The sequence below is a fragment of the Ammospiza nelsoni genome, chromosome 32, assembly GCF_027579445.1.
Source record: "Ammospiza nelsoni isolate bAmmNel1 chromosome 32, bAmmNel1.pri, whole genome shotgun sequence".
Classification (NCBI taxonomy): Eukaryota; Metazoa; Chordata; class Aves; order Passeriformes; family Passerellidae; genus Ammospiza; species Ammospiza nelsoni.
Window position 1 is genome coordinate 777,345 of NC_080664.1, and position 19,632 is coordinate 796,976.

At 66.6% G+C, this 19,632-nt stretch overlaps 2 protein-coding genes across 3 annotated transcripts; one reads left to right on the plus strand and one right to left on the minus strand.

The window, feature by feature from the left end:
* Positions 1-1,378: 1,378 nt before the first annotated feature.
* PPP1R1A (protein phosphatase 1 regulatory inhibitor subunit 1A) lies at positions 1,379-8,419 on the minus strand. 2 transcript variants are annotated; one of them, XM_059491332.1, is made up of 7 exons: positions 8,275-8,419; positions 4,849-4,909; positions 3,928-3,965; positions 3,766-3,829; positions 3,041-3,190; positions 2,789-2,961; positions 1,379-1,750 (listed from the first exon to the last, which is right to left on the minus strand). In XM_059491332.1, the coding sequence occupies exons 1-6, from the start codon at positions 8,353-8,355 to the stop codon at positions 2,789-2,791; spliced, it is 567 nt and encodes a 188-aa protein (XP_059347315.1). In that variant the 5' UTR covers positions 8,356-8,419; the 3' UTR covers positions 1,379-1,750. The 2 variants fall into 2 exon arrangements, with proteins under 2 accessions (XP_059347315.1, XP_059347316.1); XM_059491333.1 differs by having other exon boundaries at positions 1,379-1,775.
* Positions 8,420-12,333: 3,914 nt separating this feature from the next.
* Positions 12,334-15,806, plus strand: TESPA1 (thymocyte expressed, positive selection associated 1). Its single transcript, XM_059491148.1, has 8 exons — positions 12,334-12,493; positions 13,324-13,456; positions 13,929-14,141; positions 14,267-14,309; positions 14,619-14,708; positions 14,788-15,107; positions 15,611-15,738; positions 15,792-15,806. Exons 2-8 carry the CDS (start codon positions 13,357-13,359, stop codon positions 15,804-15,806), a joined length of 909 nt encoding a protein of 302 aa, XP_059347131.1. The 5' UTR covers positions 12,334-12,493; positions 13,324-13,356.
* The last annotated feature ends 3,826 nt before the right edge of the window (positions 15,807-19,632 follow it).

Consider the following 19,632-nt stretch of genomic DNA (forward strand, 5'->3'; position numbering starts at 1 on the left):
GATCTAGGCTTGGAATCTTCCAGAATCCTGGTTTTGGCCTTGGGAATGTCCCAGGATCCCAAATCCAGCCTTGGGATCTTCCAAGGGAAGACACCAAACTGAGTTTCAGGAATGTTCCAGAATCATGGATCCAGCCCTGGGAATGCTCCAGAATCGTGGATCTGGCCCCGGGAATGTTCCAGGATCCCAGATTCAGGAATGTTCCAGAATCCTGGATCCACCCGCGAGAATGTTCCAGAATCCCGGATCTGGGAATGTTCCAGAATCCAGGATCCAGCCCAGGAATGTTCCAGATCCCAGATCCACCCTCAGAATGTTCAAGAATCCTGGATCTGGGAATGTTCCAGAATCCCGGATCCACCCTTGGGAACGTTCCAGAACCCCGGACCCACTGCCCCCCTCCCCGAGCACCGCCCGCCCTCCCGGATTCCCGGGATGCCCCGCCCCCCCCCGGGAATGTTCGGGAATGTCCCGGGAATGCTCAGGAATGTTCGGGAACGCCCGGACCCCCCCCCCCCGCAGCCCCCGGCCCCTCCCACTCCGGCCCTGGCCCCGCCCCCCGTGTTTGTATTTTTGTACCCCGTGTCCCCCCCCGTGTCCCCCCCGTGTCCCCGCCGTGTCCCCTCCGTGTCCCCCCCTCGGTCACCGCTGGCAGAGCTCCGCCCCCCCCCCCCCCCCGCATGTGTCCCCCCCGCTCCGCCGCCGCTAACGAGCAATTAATTATTAATTAATGAGTTAATTAATAAACGCCGCCGTCGCCACCACCACGGCCGCGCGCCGGCCATTGGGGAGGGGGGGGAAAATGAGGGGGTGGAATTTGGGGAGGGGGCGGAATTTGGGCGTGGGGGCGGCCCCAAGGGGGGTCCTGGAGCCCTCCCCAGTATCCAAAATGGGGTCCTGACCCCACTCCAGCATCCAAACTGGGTCTGGGGTCCCCCCAGTATCCAGAAGGGGGTCCTGGAATCCCCCCCACCCAACCCAAAATGGGGTCCTGACCCCACCCCAGCACCCCAAAAAGGGTCTGGGGTCCCCCCAACACCTATGGGGGGGTCCTGGAGCCCTCTCAACCCCCAAAAGGGGGTCCTGGAGCCCCCACCAAGGACCCAAAATAGGGGTCCCGACCCCAACCCCAGCACCCAAAGGGATTTTGACCCCCCCCAGGCCCAAAATTGGTTCGGACCCCCCCACTCATAAGGGGTCCCCCCCCACCCCCGGCGCGGCCCAAGCAGGAGGCGGGGGGGGAAAGGATCCCTTTAATTCCGGCTGTGGGGGGGGGTCCCTGCACCCCCCCGTGTCCCTGTCCCCCTCCCACCCGTGTCCGTGCACACGCGAGTGTCCCTGTCCCCTCCCGTGTCCCCTCCCGTGTCCCCTCCCCGTGTCCAGGTGTCCCCTCCAGGTGTGCACAGGTGCGGGGGGGGCCCGAGGGTGGCAGTGATTGTGGGGGGGGGTCTGCTCAGTGTCCCCAGTGTCACCTGCCCTGGGGACCCCCGGGGGTGGCAGTGATGGGGGGGGCACGCAGGGTGTCACTCAGTGTCCCCGGTGTCACCCAAGGGTGGCAGTGCGGGTTGGGGGGGCTGTGTGGCAGGTGTCATCTGCCCCGAGGTCCCCAGGGGGAGGGGACCTGCCTGTCACAGTAAAATAAAATTAAATAAAACAAAATAAATTAAAAAATCCCAAAAGAATTCTGGGCAGCCCCAAAATCTTAGAAAACGGAATAAAAAAAATCTGCGCTGGCGTCCGGCGGCCACACCTGGGGACAAGGGACAGGGACAGCGCTGGGGACAGGGGAGGGGACACCCCTGTCACTGCGCCAGCAGGGCCACCTTGACCCTGGCACTGCCCCAGTGACATCCCAGTGACAACCCAGTGCCACCCCAGTGATGTCTCAGTGACATCCCAGTGTCCCTGTGCCATCCTAGTGTCCCAGTGCCATGTCCCAGTGCCCCCCAGGTGTCCCAGTGCCACCCCAGTGTCCCAGCCTTGTGTCACACTGCCCCAGTCTGGTGTCCCAGTGCCACCCTCGTGTCCCAACACCATATCCCTGTGCCCTCCAATGTCCCAGTTCTGTGTCCCAGTGCCACCCTAGTGCCACAGTACCATGTCCCTGTGCCCTCCAATGTCCCAGCCCAGTGTCCCCAATGTCCCCTAGTGTTCCCAGGTGTCCCCAGTGCCCCAATGTCCCCAATGCCCCCAGTGCTCTCAGTGTCCCCAATGCTCCCCAATGCCCCCCAATGTCCCCAATGCCCCCAATGCCCTCAATGCCCCCAATGTCCCTCAGTGTCCCCAGTGCCCCCAATGTCCCCAATGCCCCCAGTGCCCTCAGTGTCCCCAATGCCCCCCAATGCCCCCAATGCCCGCAGTGTCCCCAATGCCCCCAATGCCCCCAATGTCCCTCAGTGTCCCCAGTGCCCCCCAATGCCCCCAGTGCCCTCAGTGTCCCCAATGCCCCCCAATGTCCCCAATGCCCCCAATGTCCCTCAGTGTCCCCAATGTCCCCAATGCCCCCAATGCCCTCAATGCCCCCAATATCCCTCAGTGTCCCCAGTGCCCCCAATGTCCCCACTGTCTGCAGCACCCCCAATGTCCCCAGTGCCCCCCAGTGTCCCAGTGTCCCCAATGTCCCCAGTGGCCCCAGCCCCCCCAATGCCTCTAGTGCCCCCAATGCCCCCAATGTCCCCACTGTCTCCAGCACCCCCATTGTCCCCAGTGCCCTTAGCACCCACAGTGTCCCCATTGTCCCCAATGCCCCCGGTGCCCCCAGTGTGTCCCCAGTGTCCACAGGCCGTACCTAGTGGCCGCTGCCCGCGCTGTCCCCAGGCTCTATATGGGTCCCGTCCTCAGCCCGGCTGCGCCGCACGGCCCCGGGGGTCCCGGCCCGAGGGGTCCCCGCTTGGGGGGTCCCGGCCTGGGGGGTCCCGGCCCGAGGGGTCCCCGCTTGGGGGGTCCCATCTCCGGGGGTCCCTGTGGGTGCCACAGCACAGGGGTGACCTCAGCGCCACTCAGTGCCCCCCAGTGCCCCCCCCCAGTGCCCCCCACTCACGGTGGCCGGGCGGGGCCGGGCCGGGGCTGTGCCGGTGCTCTGGCTCGGTGTCCCCGCCGCGGTGACAGCGGGCGGTGGCCGCCACCTCGTCGTCGTCGTCGCCGCCCTGCGCCTGCTTGCACAGGTGATGCTCCACCATCATCTGCAGCTCTGCCGGGCAGGGAGCGGCGCTGGGGGGGCGCGGGGGGGGGCCCTGGTGACCGTCCCCACCCTCCCGGCGACACCGCCCGCGTGGCCTCGTGGTGGCCTCGTGGGGGCCTCGTGGTGGCGGGGACTGAGGCCAGTGTGGGGTGGGGACACCCAGCCACCCATAAACCACGGTGCTGGGGGGGCTGTCACCCCTCTGTGGTCCCCCCGTGTCCCCTCAAGGCCCTCTCGTGTCCCTCCGTGTCTCCCCATGTCCACTCGTGTCCCCCCCCCCGTGCCCCCCTCGTGTCCCCACCCGTGTCCCCCCGTGTCCCCTCAAGTCCCTCTCCTGTCACCCCCGTGTCACCCCATGTCCACTCATGTCTCCCCATGTCCCCTCATGTCCACTTGTGTCCCCCTGTGTCCCCTCGTGTCTCCTTATGTCCTCCCGTGTCCCCTCATGTCCTCCCATGTCCCCTTGCGTCCCCCCCTCATGTCCCCCCATGTCCCTCTCATGTCCCCTCATGTCCCACTCATGTCCCTCTCATGTCTCTGTGACCCCCCCCGTGTCCCCCCATGTCCCCCATGTCCCCCTGTACCTTTCATGGTGGGGGTGCTGCGGGACACCTTCTTCCTCTGCCGGGGGGACATGGCCAGGCCGGACTGGCGTGGGGGACACGGGGGAGGCTCAGGGGGGCTCTCCCCACTTTGGGGGGGGTCCCCTGGGGGTCCCCACAGCCCCCCTGGGCAGCGCCACCTACCTTCAGCAGGGGGTTGGGCAGCCGGTCCTCGTCGATCTCTGGGGGGGGCAGGAGGTCAATGAGGGGTGGGGGGGCTCATCCTGCACCCCCCGAGGTCAATGAGGGGTGGGGGGGCCCATCCCGAACCCCCCGAGGTCACTGGGTGTGGGGGGGCCCATCCCGAACCCCCCGAGGTCACTGGGTGTGGGGGGACTCATCCTGCACCCCCCGAGGTCAATGAGGGGTGGGGGGGCCCATCCCGAACCCCCCGAGGTCAATGAGGGGTGGGGGGGCCCATCCCGAACCCCCCGAGGTCACTGGGTGTGGGGGGACTCATCCTGCACCCCCCGAGGTCAATGAGGGTGGGGGGTCCATCCCGAACCCCCCGAGGTCAATGAGGGTGGGGGGGCTCATCCTGCACCCCCCGAGGTCAATGAGGGGTGGGGGGTCCATCCCGAACACCCCGAGGTCAATGAGGGGTGGGGGGTCCATCCTGAACCCCCTGAGGTCACTGGGGGAGGGGGGGGGCCGTCCTGCACCCCCCAATGTCCACCCGGCCCCTCTGGGGGTCTCTGTGCCCCGGGGGTGTCATGGGGACAGTGCCACCACCCCCACCCCCCCCATTGTCACACGGATTGGGGGCCCCACCCCCCATGAGTGGGGGTCCTGATATCAGGGAGGGGGGTCCTGGAATTTAGGGGGGGGGGCTGAGCATCATGTGGGGGTCACTGAGCATTTTTGGGGGGGTCCCTGAGAAGGTGAAGGGGTCCCCGAGTCATTTTGGGGGTCCCTGAGTGCCATTAGGGGGTCCCTGAGCGCGCTGGAGGGTGTCCTGAGCATATTTGGGGTCCCTGAGTGTCATTAAGGGGGTCCCTGAGCAGTTTGGGGGGTCCCTGGGTGGGCTGGGGCCAGGGGGGACGCGGGGACACCGCTGGGACCCACCTGGGGACGATTGGTCACTGCTCAGGACAAGGTTGGCCGGGGTCGGGCGGCGCCTCCGGATCTGGGGGGACACAAGAGAAAAGTGGGACCCCCAGATAGGAACTGGGACCCCCAGACTGGAACTGGGACCATCAGACATGAAACTGGGACCCCCAGACTGGAACTGGGACCCCCAGACTGGAACTGGGACCATCAGACATGAAACTGGGACCCCCAGACTGGAACTGGGACCCCCAGACTGGAACTGGGACCATCAGACATGAAACTGGGACCCCCAGACTGGAACTGGGACCCCTGAACAGGGAACTGGGACCCGCAGAGATAGAACTGGGACCCCCAGACTGGAACTGGGACCCCCAGACTGGAACTGGGACCATCAGACATGAAACTGGGACCCCTGAACAGGGAACTGGGACCCCCAGATAGGAACTGGGACCCCTGAACAGGGAACTGGGACCACCAGACTGGAACTGGGACCCCCAGAGATAGAACTGGGACCCCCAGACGTGCCCCACTGGCCCTGTGCCCACCGTGTCACTGTCCCCAGGGCGGTGGTGGCCCTGTGCCCACCGTGTCACCGTGCCCAGGGCGGTGGCGGCCCCGTGGGGACAGGAGCTGGACGGACACACGGACACACACGTGGCTTTTCCATCACGGAGCTAATTATACCCGGCGGCGGGAAACGCGTGGGGACAGACGTGGGGACAGACGTGGGGACAGACGTGGGGACAGACACGGGGACAGACACGGGGACACCGGGCGGGCCCTGCCCTTCCTGTGCGGCCCTGCCCTTGCCCAAGGTCACCCGGAGCCGCTCCGGCCGCACGGCCGCTGCCCTTTGGTGGCCGCGGTGGGGACAGCGGGGCCGTGGGGACAATGGGGACAATGGGGACGGCGGCGGTGACAATGGGGACAAGCCGACCCCGCGCCCCCTTTCCCCGCTGACCCAGTAACTGAGCGCCTCCCACACGCGGCTTTCCCAGCGAGGATTCCCTAATGAGGCGGGCTGCCTAATGAGATGCTGATGAGATGCTAATGAGGCGGGCGAGCGGCCGGGAGCCCCCCCCCCGCCCCTCCCGGCCCCTGCCCCCCCCCCCCCCGGCCCCAGCGCATCCTCCCGTGCCGGCCCCGTTGCCATGGAAACGCGGCTGGATGTGAACCGGGATTAACGGGAACCGGGAATCGCCGCCGACCCCCCCCGAGCCCCCCAATTCGGGATCGGGGTCCCCTCAGCCCCCCGCGACGGGGCTGGGCGGGTTTGGGGTCCCCCCCCAAGCCCCCGCAGCTCCGGGAGGGACCCCGAGAATCCGCGACCCCCCCCCCCCGGGACGCCGCAGCCCCTCCGGAGCCTCCCGAGGGTGCGGGGCGAGGCCGAGCCCCCCCCCGTGCGACCCCCGGGGCGGGGATGGGGAGGGGGCAGCGGTGGCACCTGCTCAAGGTGACCCGGGTGGGGCCGGGACCCCCGGCTGAGCCCCCCGCCCTCATTCCGGGGGGATCCCGGGGCGGGGATGCGCTGGTCCTACCCCCCCCACGCTCCTTCCCTCCCTCCTCCTCCTCCTCCTCCTCCTCCTCCTCCTCCATCCCCCATCCGTCCATCCCCGCTCCCTCCCGCCGCTATTTTTAGATCAATCTCCAGCATCGATTAAGGAGCGCGGCGGATCCGGGGGCGGCCGGGACGGGGCCGATACCGGGAGAGGGCACCGGGCACCGGGAGCGGGCACCGGGAGCGGGCACAGGGTGGTACCGGGAGGGGCCCGGCCCGGCCCGGCTTGAATCGGCCGGGCAAAACCCACCCGGGATGGTCCCCGAGGCCTCGGGGGGACTTGGGGACACGGGCAGAGGGGCAGGACAAAGGCCTGGGCTGGGCCTGGCACTCAGGGGGGCAAATAGGGGGCAAAAAGGGGGGAAACAGAGGAGAAAACAGGGGGCAAATAAGGGGGAAAATAGGGGAGAAACAGGGGGAAAATAGGGGGGCAAATAGGGGGCAAATAAGGGGGAAAATAGGGGACAAATAGGGGGGCAAACAGGGGGGAAATGGGGGGCAAACAGGGGGGGAACTGGGGGCAAATAGGGGGCAAACGGGGGAAAATAGGGGGCAAATATGGGGGCAAACTGGGGGGAAAACAGGGGGGAAACAGGGGGGAAAACAAGAGGGGAACAGGGGGGAAACGGGGGCAAACAGGGGGCGAAGAGGGGGGCAAACAGGGGGGCAAACAGGGGGTGAAGAGGGGGAAACAGGGGGGAGAACAAGAGGGAAACGGGGGGCTCGGCTGGGCTGGGGGTCAGGGGCTGCCGCCTGTGGGGGGACACGGGGGGCACAAGGTCCTTGGGGAGGGTGGGGCTGGGCGGATTTGGGGACAACCCCGCAGGACACGGGGACACCGCGGTGCCACACGGAGAGGGTGGCACGGCGAGCCCCCCTCACTGCGAGGGGCACCCCAGAAAGACGAGCAGGGAGGGGACATCGTTGGTGTCACCTGCTGCCACCGCACGGGGCCGGGGTCACCCCCACCCACCCCTGAGAGGCGCCGGGTGAGACCCCCGGGAGGGGAAACTGAGGCAGGGCAGGGCAGGGGGTGCCCGGGGCTGGGCAGTGCCCGAGGGGACGGGGACGGGGCTGGGGGTGCCCCTTGATGGGTGCTGGGGGGCTCGTGCCCCCTCCCCGCTCTCCCTTTCCCTCCTGGGGACCCCCCAAACTCTCCCCCTCCATCCTGGGGACCCCCAGCTCTGCTCCTCCATCCTGGGGACCCCCGAACTCTCCCCGTCCATCCTGGGGACCCCACGCTGCTGCCCCCGAGCCGCGTGGTGCCCCCACATGGGCACATTCGGTGACATCGCCCCCTCTCCATTGGCACCGGGGGGCTCCTGGCCCCCCACCCCCAGGACCCCCGGCTGGGGGGGCACGGCAGGGACCCCCCCTCTTCTCCTCACCCCCTTCAAGCCGCCGTGAGCGATGTGGGGCCGAGGGGTCCCCGCTGACCCCCGGGGAGGTGGCAGGAGGGGCTGGGGGTCCCCGGCCGTGTCCCCGCGGGGTCACCCCGAGCGCGGGGCCGTGCTGGGACCGACCCTGACCGGAGCAGGGCCTGGGGGGTCCCGGAGGGTCCCGGGGCTCCCGGGGGTCCCGGTGGCGTCGCGCAGAGCGGGCACATGGCCCTGGCACCGTCCCCCCGCCGCCCCACGGCCCCGCGGGGACAGCGGCGGGTGGCCCCGGCACCGGGGGCCGCTCCCTCGTGTCGCCGCTGTCCCCGCGTCACCCCCGGCCTGGCGGTGCCACCCTGGGCCGGGCCGTGATCCCCGGAGCCGCCCGGAGCCCCCCGGAGCCCCCCGGAGCCCCCCGGAGCCCCCCCGGCTCGCTGCTCCGCGCGGCCCCGCGGCCCCCCCGTGTCCCCCCGGTGTCCCCGCGGTGTCCCCGCGGTGTCCTCGCACCTGCTCGGCCGCCTCCGGGTCCAGGTGCGGCTCCAGCAGCGGGACCGTGAACTGGATCTTGCGGGGGCTGTTGGGCTCCATCGCGGGCGCGGCGGCTCCGGCGGCTCCGGCGGCTCCGAGCGGCCCCGCCCCGGCCCCGCCCCGGCCCCGCCCCGGCCCCGCCCCGAGGAGGCCACGCCTCGCCCCGGGCCCCGCGCGCGGGACGCGGGGATGGACAACGGGACACGGGGACGGGGCTTGGGACACCGGGACGGACACGGGGACAGACACGGGGACAGGCACAGGGACACTGGGACGGGCACGGGGACATGAGGAGAGACAGAGGGACATGAGGAGGGACACACGGACAGAGTCAGGAGAGTGGGACAGACACAGGGACACTGGGACAGACACAGGGACAGACAGACACAGGGACACGAGGAGGGACACAGGGACGCACGCATGGACGGACCCTGGGACACGGGGACAGACAAACAGACACAAGGATGGATTCCAGGCTGCAGGGACAGACGTGCGGACAGAGCCAAGATGAGGGGACAGACTAGAGAGAGACACGGGGACAGACACAGGGACACAGGACTGGATACAGGGAGAGAGCTGGGACAGGAGGACAGACACACGGACGGACCCTGGGACACAGGGACAGACAAACAAACACAAGGACAGACTCAGGGACACTGGGACAGATGTGGGGGCATGAGGACGGACAAACAGGCCTTGGGACAGACACACAGACCGTGGGAGGGACATGGGACAGGGACAGGGACAGGGACAGGGACAGGATCCCCCCCCAGCACCAGGACAAGGGGACAAGGCCAGCGCTTGGGGACCATCCCAGCAGAGCCTGGACACCCCAAAACCCCCAAAAAGGCCAATTTAGGACTGGGGGGTGTCACAGGGTGGGCTGGGGGCATCCCCAATCCTCTTTCCTGGTGAGGAGAGCAGGGGGTGTCCCCACAGCCCCATGTCCCCCCCTCCAAGTGACACTCCCAGGGCTTTGGGGGGGTTTGGGGCATGGGGCCGGGTGGGGGGCGAGGCTGTGGGACTGGGGGGGTTGTGGGGCTGGGGAGGTTCTGGGCCAGGGAATTCAGGGCTGGGGGGTTACGAGTTTGGGGCCGGGGGGGTTCCGGGCCGGGGGTGTTGTGGGGCCGGGGGGTTCTGGGCATGGGGCCGGGGTCGTTCCGAGCCAGGGGCGTTCGGGGCTGGGGGGTTCTGGGCATGGGGCCGGGGGGGTTCCGGGCCGGGGGTGTTGTGGGGCCGGGGGGTTCTGGGCATGGGGCCGGGGGGGTTCCGGGCCGGGGGCGTTCGGGGCTGGGGGGTTCTGGGCATGGGGCCGGGGTGGTTCCGAGCCGGGGGCGTTCGGGGGCCGGGGGGTTTCGGGTGTGGGACTGGGAGGGTTTCTGGGCCGGGGGGGTTGTGAGTTCGGGGCCGGGGCTGTTGGGGCCGGGGGGTTTCGGGGCCGGGGAGGTTCGGTGTTCGGGGACGGGGGGGTTGTGACTGCGGGGCTGGGGTGTTTCGGGTCCGGGGTTTTCGGGGCAGGGGGGGTTCGCGGTTGGGTCCGGGGGCGTTTCGGGCCCGGCGCCCCCCCCGGCGCAGCCCTGAGCGCGTGTCCCATCACTTATTCATGGAGCCGGAGCCCGGGCGGCTGCCGGGATCCGCCGGCAGGAATCCGCTAAGTAGGTCAGGCGGGGGGGGGCCCGGGGGGGCCGCCCGAGCCCCGCTCTGCCCCCCCCGCCAGCCCCGGGGGTCCCGAGGGGGCACCGGGGCATCCCCCGGGTGCCGGGGGTCCGATAAAGGTGATGCTGGTTTTGGGGAGGGGGGAGGCAAATGAACCCCCCCCCCCCCAAAGTCCGGCGTGACGCCCCCAGCCCCATCCCGGGGCTCGCAGGGAATTTTGGGTGGGAGAGACCCCCCCCAACCCCCCCTCAGCCCCCCTGAGGGAACGGGAATGGGGTGAGGGGGTACCGGGGGGGTTGTGCTGAACCGGACCCCCCCGCCCGAGGCTGCCAATGGCCACGCCCTGGTGGCACCGCGGGTCCCTCGGCCGTGCTTGGGTGACAGCCTTGGGGACAGCCTTGGGGACAGCTTTGGGACACCCTTGGGACACCGTTGGGACACCTTTAGAGACGTCCCTGGAGGCATCCTTTGGGACATCCTCGGGGCACCTTCAGGGACATCCCTGAGGACATCCCTGGGGATATCATTGGGGACATCCTTTGGGACATCCTTGGGACCCCCTTGGGGACATTCTTGGGGCCAGCCGTGTCCGAGATGTGACGGCGGGGACAGGACGGGGACGTTCTCCTGCTCCCAGCCCGGAGCGGGGCTGGTGAGGGGCGAGGCCGGAGGGATCTGTCCAGGGTGGTGTCTGTCCTTCCTGGGAACATGTCTGTCCGTCCTGGGGGATCTGTCCATCCTTCCAGGGCTATTCCCATCCTCCCCAGGAATATTTCCACCCTTACCAGAGGCATTGCTGTCCTTCCAGAGCTCTTTCCATCCTTCCCAGCAATATTCCCGGTCTCCCCGGGGTTATTCCTGTTCTCCCATGGTTATTCCTGTTCTCCCAGGGTTATTCCCGTTCTCCCAGGGTTATTCCCGCTATCCCCGGGGTTATTCCTGTTCTCCCCGGGGTTATTCCCGTTCTCCCAGGGATGTTCCCGGTCTCCCCGGGGTTATTCCCGTTCTCCCAGGGTTATTCCCGTTCTCCCCGGGGTTATTCCCGTTCTCCCAGAGATGTTCCCGTTCTCCCCAGGGATGTTCCCGTCCCCCCCCTCCCCGGTTCCTCCCCCCGTTCCCGGCCCGGCCTGAAGGATCGCTTAATTCGGGGCTTTATCCACTTTAAACACTCCCGGGCTAAAAATATCCCGAGGCGCGGGCGCGGCGCTGCCGGCCCGGAGCTGCTGGAGCTGCTTTGCCTTTTTTGACGGGATCGGGATCGGGATCGCGGCTGGGGCAGCGCTCGGGTCACCGTCACTGTCACCGTCACTGTCACGGGTGGCACCCGAGCCTCGGGGACGCGGCCCTGGGGACCGGCTGAGGTACTGGGGTGTGCGGGTGCTGGGGATTCCAGATTCTGGGGATTCCAGATTCTGGGGATTTCTGATCCTGGGGATTCCAGATTCTGGGAATTCCAGATCCTGGGGATTCCAAATCCTGGGTATTTCTGATCCTGGGGATTCCAGATTCTGGAGATTCCAGATCCTGGGGATTTCTGATCCTGGGGATTCCAGATTCTGGGGATTCCAGATCCTGGGGATTTCTGATCCTGGGGATTCCAGATTCTGGGGATTTCTGATCCTGGGGATTCCTGATCCTGGGGATTCCAGATCCTGGGGATTTCTGATCCTGGGGATTCCAGATTCTGGGGATTCCAGATCCTGGGGATTTCTGATCCTGGGGATTCCAGATCCTGGGGATTTCTGATCCTGGGGATTCCAGATTCTGGGGATTTCTGATCCTGGGGATTCCAGATTATGGGGATTCCAGATCCTGGGAATTCCAGATCCTGGGGATTCCAGATCCTGGGGATTCCAGATCCTGGGTATTTCTGATCCTGGGGATTCCAGATCCGGGGGATTTCAGATCCTGGGAATTCTAGATCCTGCGAATTCCAGATCCTGGGGATTTCTGATCCTGGGGATTCCAGATTCTGGGGATTTCTGATCCTGGGGATTTCTGATCCTGGGAATTCCAGATCCTGGGGATTCCAGATCCTGGGGATTTCTGATCCTGGAGATTCCAGATCCTGGAGATTCCAGATCCTGGAGATTCCAGATCCTGGGAATTTCTGATCCTGGAGATTCCAAATCCTGGGGTTTCCACATTCTGGAGATTCCAGATTCTGGAGATTCCAGATTCTGGGGATTCCTGATCCTGGAGATTCCTGGTCCTGGGGATTCCAGATTCTGGAGATTTCTGATCCTGGGAATTCCAGATTCTGGAGATTCCAGAGTGTGGGGATTCCTGATCCTGGGCATTCCAGATCTTGGGGATTCCAAATCCTGAGGATTCCAGTTCCTGGAGATTCTCGATTATGGGGGAATCCAACTCTTGGGGTCCCCAAATCCTAGGAATTCCGGCTCCTGGGAATTTCAGCTCCAGGGAATTCCAGCTCCTGGAGATCCCAGCTTGTTGAGATTCCAGCTCCTGGCAATTCCAGCTCCTTGGGCACCCATTGGAATGGAAGAGGGGCCAGGGCTGGCGCCTCAGTGGCCGTGAGGTGAGTGCCGTGCCCACGCTGGGGGTGTCCCTGTCACCCTGTGCTGTCCCCACGCTGGGGGTGTCCCCGTCACCCTGTGCTGCCCCCCTTGGAAAACAACCGCCAGGGAAAGCCCCTCCTTGTCCTCCCCCAAACCCGGAGTGGGTTCACCATCACCCCCTTCCCTTGGGAAGGTCGGGGACCCTTTGGGAAAGTTTGGGATATCTTGGGACAATCAGGGACACTTTGGGAAGGTTGGGGACACCTTGGGAAGGTTGGGGACCCTAAAGGAAGGTTGAGGACCATTTGGGAAAACTTGTGACCCTTTGGGAAAGTTGGGGACACCTTGAGACAATCAGGGACTCTTTGGGAATATTGGGGACATCTTGGGAGGGTTGGGGACCCTTTGGGAAGGTTTGGGACACTTCAGGAAGATCAGGGACCCTTTGGGAAGGTTGGGACACCTTGGGGAGGTTGGAGACTCTCCGGGAAGAAGATCAGGGGCCCTTTGGGAAGGTTGGGGACCCTTTGGGAGGGTTGCGGACACCTTGGGACAATCAGGGACCCTTTGGGAAGGTTGGAGACTCTTTGGGAAGATCAGAGGCCCTTTAGGAAGATTAGGGACCCTTTGGGAGGGTTGGGGACACCTTGGGACAATCAGGGACACCTTGGGACAATCAGGGACCCTTTGGGAAGACCAGAGACCCCCTCAGGAGGGCCGGGGACTCCTCGGGCGGTGCCAGGGGGTGCCCGGGCTGCCCTCAGGAGCTTTTCCCACGGCGCTGGCGGATGTGGGGCGACGTTTGAGATCTGGGCTGCTGATTTTTTTTTTTTTAATTTCCTCTTCCAAGCCGATGAGTTTCCTCCCGCTGCGCTGACGACGGATGGGGGCCGGGCGGGGCCGGGGGCGGCAGGAGGAGGCGGCGGCGGCTGCCCACGGGGCCTGGAGGGGCACGGGGAGGTGCCCACGCACCCCTGGAACCGGTCAGTGTGAGGGGTTTGGGACAGGGGATTTGGGATGGGCACAGGGAGCTGCCCGTGCACCCCTGGAAAGGGTCAGTGTGAGGGGGCTGGGATTTGGGGATTTGGGATTTGGGGTTTGGGATTTGGGGATTTGGGATGGGCACAGGGAGGTGCCCACACACCCCTGGAGCCGGTCAGTGCTGAGTGGTTTGAGATATTGGGGATTTGGGATTGGGGATTTGGGGATTTGGGATTGAGGAATTTGGGATTTGGGGATTTGGGATGGGGGAGAGCTGCCCACCCATTCCTGGAGCGGGTCAGTGCTGAGGGGGCTGGGATTTGGGATTTTGGCATTTGGGGATTTGGAGATTTGGGGATTTTGGGATTTGGGGAGCTGCCCACCCACTGCCCCAAGCCCACCCCAGGATGTCCCAAGCCCACCCTGTCCCTGCCCGTGGAACCCCCGGTCCCTCACATCCCTCCTGCCCCCCAGGGACCCCCCCGGCCATGGAGGGACCCTCGGTGCTCGGGCCCTGCTCGTGGCAGAGGCGCCGTGCGTGGGCCCGGCACAGCCGGGGCTGCCGCAGCCCCGAGGGCGAGCGGGACCAGGAGGAGGAGGAAGAGGAGGAGGAGGAGGAAGAGGAGGAGGAGGAGGCGGCCGCTGTCCCCTGGGAGCCACCAGAGCCGGACCGCGCTGTCCTGGAAGGTCAGGGCCACCCTGGGGTGGGGGGGACCCTGGGCTGGGTCCCCTCAGGGCATTTGTGTCCCCTGGGCTGGGTCCCCTCCCTGTGTCCCCTCCCTGTGTCCCCTCACTGCTCTGTGTCCCCCCAGGACGTCTCTGCTGCAGGGTCCGGACGCGGCTGCAGGACTGCGGGTGAGGGGGGACACTGGGGGGTCACTGGGGGTCACAGCCCCTCCCTGGGTATTTGGGGAGGGGGCGAGGCTCTGGCTTGGAGCTGCACATGGTGGGGGTGGGACAGACACCGCGATGTTCCCAGGGCTGTGGGGTGGTGGCACCGTCCCCCTGCACCGCCTTGGGGGTCTCACGGGGGTCTGGGGTCCCTGTGGTTGGGGATGTGCTGAGGAGACCCAGTGTCCCTTCCAGTGTCCCCTCCGGTGACCCCTCCAAAATGCCTTCCAGTGTCCCCTCCGGTGTCCCCTCCCTTGTCCCCTTCCCGCACAGGGCTCTGCAGGACCGGCACCTGAGCCCTGGTGACAGCACGGCCTCCGGTGTCCCCTCCGGTGTCCCCTCCGGTGTCCCCAGCAGCTCCAGGTAGGGTCGGGGCTCTCGAGGGATCGATGCCACCCCGGTGTCCCCACTTGGGGGATCGGTGTCACCCTGGTGTCGCCAGTCGGGGAATCGGTGTCCCCCCGGTGTCACCCCGTGGGGAATCGGTGTCCCCCCGGTGTCCCCTGGCGGGGCTGAGGCGGCGCTGTCGCTGTCCCCTCTCCCGCAGCGTGGCCGCGGTGCTGGCCTGGTGGCACTCGCAGTCTGACGCCGAGGAGATCCTGCTCGCCCTGGGCTTCGTGGGCAGCGAGCCGGGGGCGGCGTCGCGGGTCCCCCCCCGCTTCTTCTCGGGCCCGTCCCGCGCCAGCGGCATCGACCTCGGGCTCTTCCTGCGGGCCCAGGCGCGGCGCCTGCAGCTGGAGGATCCGGGCCTGCGGCTGGCCAGTGCGTGACACGCTGTCCCCAGTGTCCCCAGTGTCCCCAATGTCCCCCTGTCCCCGCTGTCCCCTTCAGGGGCCCTTGGAAGGGGATGGGAAACGCTCCCGTGCCTCAGTTTCCTCGGGCGGGAATTGGGGATCACCCCGAAGCCCTTGAGCTGTGCACCAGCTGCTCCTATCAGCAGTGGGAAATGGCTGCCGTGCCTCAGTTTCCCCAGGCGGGAATCGGGGATCCCCCCGAGCCCCCCGAGCTGTGGGGTGGGACTCACTACCCGCTGCTATCAGCAGTGGGAAATCGCTGCTGTGCCTCAGTTTCCCCGGGCGGGAATCGGGGATCCCCCCGAGCCCCCCGAGCTGTGCACTAACTGCTCCCATCGGGGTGAGAAATGGCTGCGGTGCCTCAGTTTCCCCAGGCAGGAGCTGTGGGGACCCTCCCAGTCCCCCCGCCTTTGCCCCCCGAGCCCCCTGAGCCCCCGATGCCGCCCCCTGAGCCCCCGATGTCGCCCCCAGGTCGCTTCCAGCAGTTCCAGGCCCTGGCCGCCACGGCCGACGCGTTCTTCTGCCTCTACTCGCACGTGTCGCGGACCCCCCTGCAGCGCATCGCCCCCGCCCCGCCCTGTCGCGACATCCCCGACAGCGCCGGGCGGCGCCTGAAGCGCGCGGTGTCCTCGCTGTGCCTCTACACGGGGAGGGGACACGGCGGTGACACCCCCCGGGGGGAGACCCCCGGCCCGGGCGGGACCCCCGAGGGCTGGCGAGGGGACGGCGACACGGACGCGGTGTGCCCGAGGCCACCCCGAGCGGGGACAGCTTGGGGACACCCCGAGCGCTGCTGTCCCCACGGCCGGGGGGTCTGGGGGCGCGGGGGGGACTCAGGGGACCCTCGGGGCGATGTCACCGCGTCCTGCAGGGGGGCGGGCACTGCCCAGAGACCCCCGGGGCTGCGACCCCCGGGCCAGCCCGGCCTCGGCTCTCGGTGTCACCCGGGGGACACCGCGAGGGCCGGGGGACACCGCGCTGGGAGGGTCCCTGAGCCCCCCGAGCCCCCCGAGCCCCCCGAGCCCCCCGGAGCGGCTGAGTCCTTCGAGCTGGAGGAGGTGAGGAGGATGAGGATGAGGAGATGAGGATGAGGATGAGGGGGAGGATGAGGATGAGGATGGGGGAGAGGATGAAGATGAGGATGAGGATGAGGAAGAGGAAGAGGATGAGGAAGAGGAAGAGGAAGAGGAAGAGGAAGAGGAAGAGGAAGAGGACGAGGAGGATGAGGATGAGGATGAGGATGAGGATGAGGATGAGGATGGGGGGATGAGGATGAGGATGAGGATGAGGATGAGGAGGATGAGGATGAGGATGAGGATGAGGATGAGGATGAAGATGAGGATGAGGATGAGGATGAGGGGGAGGATGAGGATGAGGATGAGGATGAGGGGGAGGATGAGGATGATGAGGAGGGGAGGAAGGCCCCCGCGGCCGGCGCGGGGAAGGAGCTGGAGCGGGAAATGTCCCCGGAGCCCCTCAGGCTTTTAAGGTTTAAATGATTCAGAGCCGGGGCGGGGCCGGGGGCAGCGGGGTCACCTCCCCCCCCCCCCGGGCACGGCACGCACGGGCCCGGCCGGGTCACGCGTGGGGACACGAGGAGGGGCCACTGTCACCTTTGTCACGGCAGCGGTGACAGCTGAGCCCCGCAGCCACCCCCGCAGGTGCCGAGCGAGGAGGAGGAGGATGACGGTGATGACGAGGGTGACGATGATGATGATGATGATGAGGATGATGATGATGATCCCGAGGAAGCCACCCGGTCCCCCCATCCCTTTATCAGGAGTGAGCTGGGGTCTCCCCCACCCTCCTGGGGGGCACGGGCTGCCTGGTGCCAGCGTGTCCGTGCCAGCGTGTCCTCCCCGTGTCCCTGCAATGTCCCCACCGTGTCCCAACCGTGTCCCCACCATGTCCCCACCATGTCCCCGCCATGTCCCCGCCATGTCCCCGCCATGTCCCTGCCATGTCCCCATTGTGTCCCCATCGTGTCCCCTCTGTGTCCCCCCCCGTGTCCTCACCGTGCCCCCCCCCGTGTCCCCACTGTGTCCCCCCCGTGTCCCCACTGTGTCCCCACCGTGTCCCCCCCGTGTCCTCACCGTGCCCCCCCCCGTGTCCCCACTGTGTCCCCCCCGTGTCCCCACTGTGTCCCCCCCGTGTCCCCACTGTATCCCCACCGTGTCCCCCTCGTGTCCCTGCCCTGTCCCCACCATGTCCCCTCATGTCCCCCCTGTCCCCGCAGGCTCCCTGCTCCACGGGCGCTCGGACAGCAGCGGCTTTGGGGAGGAGCCGCTCCCGACTCTGTGACCCGAGGCCACCTCAGGAGGACGTGTGACCTCAGCTGGGCGTCCCACGGACCTTTTGGACACGCGTGTGACACGTGTGCGTGTGCGGTGTGCGTGTGTGTGTGCGCACGTGTGGGTGTTTGGCACAGAAAAACCTCCGGATTCCGGATTTTGCCCCATTTTTTGTCCCTCCCTCGTCCCCCAGCCCTGTGGCTCGGGGCCTGCAGTGGGGACATGTCCCCAACCCTTGAGGATGTGTCCCCAACCCTCGGGGACGTGTCTCCAACCCTCAGGGACGTGTCCCCAACCCTCGGGGACGTGTCCCCAACCCTTGGGGATGTGTCCCCAACCCTCGGGGATGTGTCCCCAGCCCTAGGGGACGTCACTTGCACTTTGGTTGGTTGCACTAGAGGGGAGTGGGGACCCAATAAAGTCCCCCAAGGGATGGCGGTGGCTGTGTCCTTGCTGGGGGGGGTGGGACCATCCCTGCCCGGGGACAGCTCCAGTGTCACCCCAGGGGCCACCACGGTCCCTTTGTGGCCTGGCTGTCGTGAAGGAGCCACCAGGGTCCCTTTGTCCCCAGGCCGTCGCTGTCCCCGCCCTGGCCACCCCCGGGACCCTCGGTGTGCCAGGGCTGCAGCTCCTGGGAAAGGGAAATCCCGGGAGCACCAACAGCCCCGGGGCTTCCCCGTGGAGAGCGGCCAGGCCGGGATCAGCCGGGATTATCCCCGAGGCCCCTCCGGCACCGGGGCCGATCCCAGATCCCGGGGGGAGGCTCCATCCCACCTGGGCTGCATCCCCAAACCGGGGGAGGATGGTCCTGTCCCACCTGGGCTGCCCCAGGATGGACCTGGCTGCTCTGGGATTCACCCGGGACAGTGTGAGGGACCCCAGACTGGTGCCAGCCCCACCCCGGTTCCCATTCCCTGCCCTGGCTCTGCTCGGCTCCAGCTCGGACCAAAAATAAACCCGGGATTAGCAGGGAGAGCCTGGAGGGGCCGTGGGCACACCTGGGAGAGCCTCGGTGGGCAGAGCTGAGCTCTGGGACCACCCCAGTGCATGTCACCAACCTCTGGGGGTGCCACCAACCCCTGGGGATGTCACCAACCCCTGAGGGTGCCACCAACCCCTGGCAGATGTCACCAAGCCCTGGGGATGTCACTCAGCCCTGGTCGACATCACCAACCCCTGGGAATGCCACCAACCCCTGGCAGATGTCACCAACCCTTGGCAGATGTCACTCAGCCCTGGTAGACATCACCAACCCCTGGTGTATGTCACCAACCCCTGGCAGATGTCACCAACCCCTGAGGATGCCACCCATCCCTGGGGGATGTCACCAACCTCTGGGACACCCAGGGCCGGTCCCATCCCACCCGGAACCAGGCTGGGACAGGGTTGGCAGGGTTGGGGACACGCTGGGACATCTTCCTCCAGCTCTCCATGGAGGGATCAGCAGCTCCAGCACATTTCATGGACACCTCGGAGCCCGTGGTGCTTCCCAGGAGGGTTTTAGGGGGATTTTGGTGCCGTTTAGGATTAATTAATCTGCTGGGATGGGGAAGTTCTGGGTGCTGGAGCAGCACAAAGAGGTTCCTCTTGCCGTGAGGGCGTTTGGAGATTAATTAATTAATCCTCCCTGCTCCAGGATTCCAATTCCATGCTGAGGGCTCTGGCTCTGCCTCCCGGATCTGGCTGCCCCAAATCCCTGCCCGGGGCAGGGCTGGGCTCTCCTCGCCCTCCTGTTCCCACCGGGAATGAACGGGGCTCTCTGAGCCACCAGGAACAGGCAGGAAGGTGGCACAAATCCTCCCTCGGGCGCTGGCACGATGGAAAGCACCCAGGATCCATCCCCCGGCTCGGCAGCCAAGAGGAAGGACGTGGCCAAGCCGTGGGAGCCGCTTCCCACGGGAGCAGGAGCTGCTGGGGGGGCAGGGAGGGAGTGGGGGGAGCCGTGTCCTACATTCGGGGCTGCCTTTGGTGCAGCGTGGTCTCTGTTCCCGCTGGTACCGCCACGTCCAGGCCCATCCAGCCCCGATTCCATCCCCACGGGCACCATGTCCTGCCCCACGCCTGTCCACAGCCATCCCCAATTCCATCCCCAATGCCATCCCCATTCACACCCAGTGCCATCCATCCCCATCCCTATTTCACATCCATCCCCAGTTCCATCCCCTCTCCATCCCCGTTCCTGTCCACATCCAGCCCCAATTT